A 4,323-nucleotide genomic window follows, 5' to 3' on the forward strand; every position below is an offset into this window, starting at 1 on the left:
AATATACAGAAGACGCCACACCGTGCAGCCACCCACACCGGGACAACCCACGGAAGGTGTCATACCGTGCAGCCACCCCACGCTAGGATAATATACAGAAGACGCCACACCGTGCAGCCACCCACACTGGGACAACCCACAGAAGGTGTCATACCGTGCAGCCACCCTGCGTTGGGACAATGTACAGAAGGCGCCACACCGTGCAGCCACCCACACCGGGACAACCTATAGAAGGCGCTACGCCGCGCAGCCACCTGCACCGTGATGGCCTAGAGATAGAGATAGACAGAGAAACACTCGCGGACGAACACATCAATGGCAAATCATCCACGGCAGATCCGTATTGTGATATGAGTGGAGATTATGAATTTATGGCGGATATTGCGGTTCCGTGTATTCATATATTAAACAAACAACTGAGTGAGCCAGATATATCTCTTTCCAGCTCATGCTCGGCGTCACTCGTAGTGAACGGAAACTTTCACGCACCGCTTAGTTACGCCTTTAGCGGTCCGTCAGCAGGCCAGGAAATAGCCAGTTGTCCAATGGCCGCTACACCCGCACTAGCGTGAACTCCTCCCAAAGGCGTTACAAATTCACATTACCAAAAGTTACGCCATATATCACGCCGCTATCGATACCATCATCACGACGCAAAAAATTAATGCATGAACGTATATCTTCCTCCACCGCATTTTCGATTAATCGCGTAGAACCAGAAGGCGGTTCGTCGGCACCAGTCCGCCCGCACAGAAGGCGCCGCACCGCGCAGCCGGGCACACACCCAGATGGCCCGCAGACAGGGAGGGAGGGAGGGAGGGAGAAACAAACGCTCACGAGCGCGGGCAGGGAAGACGAAGATAGATAGAGAACGTTGGCGGGCGGGGCCCAGGCGGGGGGGCACAGTGGCGTCTGACACAGCTCACGCCTTTGACGAAACGGCAGCCCCGGGAACCCAACCCCACCCCCGGAAACGGACTAAAATAAAAGAATCGGCAGGGAGCTGAGGGAGAAAAGGCCGGGACAGGGCAAAAGTCCATACGCAGGACAGGGACGGGCGCGATGGACGGCCCGGATCCCCCCTCCCCCTCGGCGGCCCCGCCCCCGCAGCCCGAGGAGGCATACGAGAGAAGAAAAACGAAAGAGGGGCGCAAAAGCGATAGAGCACTGCGCCCGCGCTGGCCCCCACCCCCGCCCCCGCCCCCGCCCCCGTTCCGCTTGTTTATTTATTTTCCTCACTCCCTGCCTCGGACTAGCACTCGACTGCTGCTCCTCCCTGCTCTGCTCCTCGCCTCTCCGTCCTCTCTGCCCGCTGTCCCAGCCACCTCTCCCCTCCCCTCCGCCCGAGCGGTGGTGGCGAGTGGCGACGCCCGCCTGCGACATCCCGCGAGGTTTGCGGTCCCTGCTTCTCCGTTCTGTTCCTGTTCTTGCTGCCGGTAGGATCGTGCTCGTGCCCGGCGATTCGGGCGCGGCGTTTCCGCTTCGTGGGTGGATCGACGGGGATGCTCGGGCGGGCGGGCGGTGGTTCTTGCTTCTTTGTCACCCGGGGTGGCGGATTCCGCGCCGGATTTTTCGAGGCTTTTGCTCGGGGGAGCGGAGCGGGGGTGGTGGCGCGGTCACGGGCGGGTCGGTAGGCCTTTTTTCTGTTCTTGTATTGTAGGCTCAGGTGCTTCCCTCCCTGGATTGTCCGGCGGCCTAGTTTTGGTAGCGATTAAGGCCGCCCGAAATGCCGAGTCCCACGCCCGCGTGCCCAATTCTGGCCTGCCGGGTCGGGGTATGATGGCGGAGAATCTCCTGCATCCGGCGGCTGCTGTTTCTTCCCAGGCCTCGGATGAAATCCATGGCGGTGGCAGTGCTCTTTATGGGGGGCGGAATGATTACAGCCATCGGCATATGTATATCTACGCATGCCTCTCCTGCGTTTTTCCACTGTGCAAAGCATATCCTCGTGCCGTGACGCCTGTTTTAGATATTTATTTCCCTGGAGAATCTTCTACCCGAGTCCAATTATTGCAGCGCAGGTGTTGAATCCTTTTTGATTCGAGATGCGTGTGTTCGAGCCGAGGGCTGAACAAGTTGTTGATTTGTGCGTGCGTGCGTGTGTGTGTGCAGGTAGGGGGAGGGAGTGAGCGATGGATGGCATGGTGGAATCCAACAGGGAGGCGGTGCAGAGCTGCCACAAGGTGCTGGACCTCCTCTCCAACCCCCATGGCCAGCTCGTCCCCCACAAGGACCTCCTGGAGGCCACGGGCGCCGCCGTCGCCAAGTTCGGCTCCCTAGCTTCCAAGATCGGCAACGGCAATGGTGGACGACAAGGCCATGCTAGGTTCAGACAAAGGATCAAGAAGCCCATGCCTCTCTTCGACAGCAACCTCTTCCGGGACAGCCCCGCGTCGGCTGCGGCTGCCGATGCTGCTGCTGCAGCACCACCCAAGACATCCAGTCCTGGCCCGAGCACCAGCCTCCAGCTGTTTCCGAGGTACCAGCAGATGGAGGCCTCCTCCTCCAAGGACCCTGTCAGGATCCCGGCAGCCCAGTTCCCCCAGAGGATGGTTGTGGAGAACCCGTCGGTCGGTTCGAACGGCCCGGCTCGCGGGCCGCCGCTCCACCTCGTCCAGCCGGTGTCTGTTGCGCCACCGGCGGGGACGCCGGCACCGGCATTGCCGGCGGCGCATCTCCATTTCATCCAGCAGCAGCAGAGCTACCAGAGGTTCCAGCTCATGCATCAGATGAAGCTGCAGAGCGAGATGATGAAGAGGGGCGGCCATGGTGATCATCAGGGTGGCAGCACTGGTGCTGGCAAGGGTGTCAACCTCAAGTTTGATGGCTCTAACTGTACGGGGTCATCCTCCCGTTCGTTCCTGACATCTCTGAGCATGGAGGGGAGCATGGCGAGCTTGGACGGCAGCCGCTCCAGCCGTCCCTTCCAGCTAGTTAGTGGCTCGCAGACGTCGAGCACCCCGGAGATGGGCCTCATGCAGCAGAGGAGGAGGTGTATCGGCAAGGAGGATGGGAGTGGACGCTGTGCAACTGGGAGCAGGTGTCACTGTGCAAAGAAAAGGTTGGAATTCATTGTGATAAATTGATATATCTGACCACTGGTATTATGGTATTTCTTATGTTCTCTAAATAAACCGTCCTTTGTATGCAATTACAGGAAACTAAGGATAAGGAGGTCTATCAAAGTCCCTGCAATCAGCAATAAGGTGGCCGACATCCCGGCTGATGAATTCTCGTGGCGGAAGTATGGCCAGAAGCCAATAAAGGGATCCCCGCATCCTAGGTATACCAAAATACTTGAATCTTTTTTATCCCTTTAAATACATTTGTCTAAGTATATAGTTGCATTGCACATGATGTCTGCGCTTGCTCTTTACTGGCTTTGTCATTTTGTTATGTTAGGAAACAAGTAACAGGTGGTTTAATTTTGTTTTGTTCAGAGTTAGAGCTTCCTTTTGCCCTTTTTTGTGTGTAAAACTAAGTGTATACCCATATCACTGGATGCATGATCTTCCAAAAAGTTTTCATCCACATGATTTTGGGTAATTTAAAAAGTTATAGTCCTGAATTAATGGGGTGACAATTCTAACTTTTCTAAGGCTAGATTTTATCCCACATCTGTTTAGGTAATAGATGCCGCTTATAGCAAAGTGAGGTTCAGATATCCTTTCCAAAAGGATTGCTTTTGTTTTCAATCAAGTCAGTGTAGTTTCATTCTCAAGTTTGCTATAAGCATACATGCAGTTAAAAGGAAACCTGTTCTAATTCTGGTAGTATGCCCATTGCAATCCAAGAAAGGTTACAGCTGACATCCTCTTCCCAGCACACTTCACCTGCTTTGTTCTTTCTTCAAACAGGCCACTTAAGAATGTACGTGTGTGCATCATTGTGTTGCAGGGGTTACTACAAGTGTAGCAGCGTGAGGGGCTGCCCGGCGAGGAAGCATGTCGAGAGGTGCGTCGACGACCCCGCGATGTTGATCGTTACCTACGAGGGCGATCACAACCACAACCGAGCTGCGGCGGCCCAGCCACAGCCAGCCTGACCTTTCGGGCCTCCATCGTCGTCGCAGACCGCTCTCGTTCGATAGCCGCCGATTCTAGAAGAAGAGATTAAAAAAAGAAGATTGGAGAAAAGAAGAAGAAGAAGAAGAGACTAGTCTGTACATACTTTTCTGTTCCTAACTGCTGAGGAGGGGGTGGGGGAGGATGGTGATTCAGCTCTTTCAGGAGAATCCATGGCGAAAGGGATTTGTCGCGTAGATTGTCGATTTAGTGGTGTTTCTCATCAATCAAACTCATAAATTTTGTAGAATTTTCCCCT

At 55.0% G+C, this 4,323-nt stretch overlaps 1 protein-coding gene across 1 annotated transcript; it reads left to right on the forward strand.

The window, feature by feature from the left end:
• The first annotated feature begins 1,264 nt into the window (after window positions 1-1,264).
• On the forward strand, window positions 1,265-4,142 carry LOC119311762 (protein WRKY1-like). The gene is made up of 4 exons (XM_037587464.1): window positions 1,265-1,391; window positions 2,113-3,061; window positions 3,158-3,283; window positions 3,898-4,142. Exons 2-4 carry the CDS (start codon window positions 2,133-2,135, stop codon window positions 4,043-4,045), a joined length of 1,203 nt encoding a protein of 400 aa, XP_037443361.1. The 5' UTR covers window positions 1,265-1,391; window positions 2,113-2,132; the 3' UTR covers window positions 4,046-4,142.
• The last annotated feature ends 181 nt before the right edge of the window (window positions 4,143-4,323 follow it).

This window comes from Triticum dicoccoides, chromosome 5B (assembly GCF_002162155.2).
Source record: "Triticum dicoccoides isolate Atlit2015 ecotype Zavitan chromosome 5B, WEW_v2.0, whole genome shotgun sequence".
NCBI classification, from domain to species: domain Eukaryota; kingdom Viridiplantae; phylum Streptophyta; class Magnoliopsida; order Poales; family Poaceae; genus Triticum; species Triticum dicoccoides.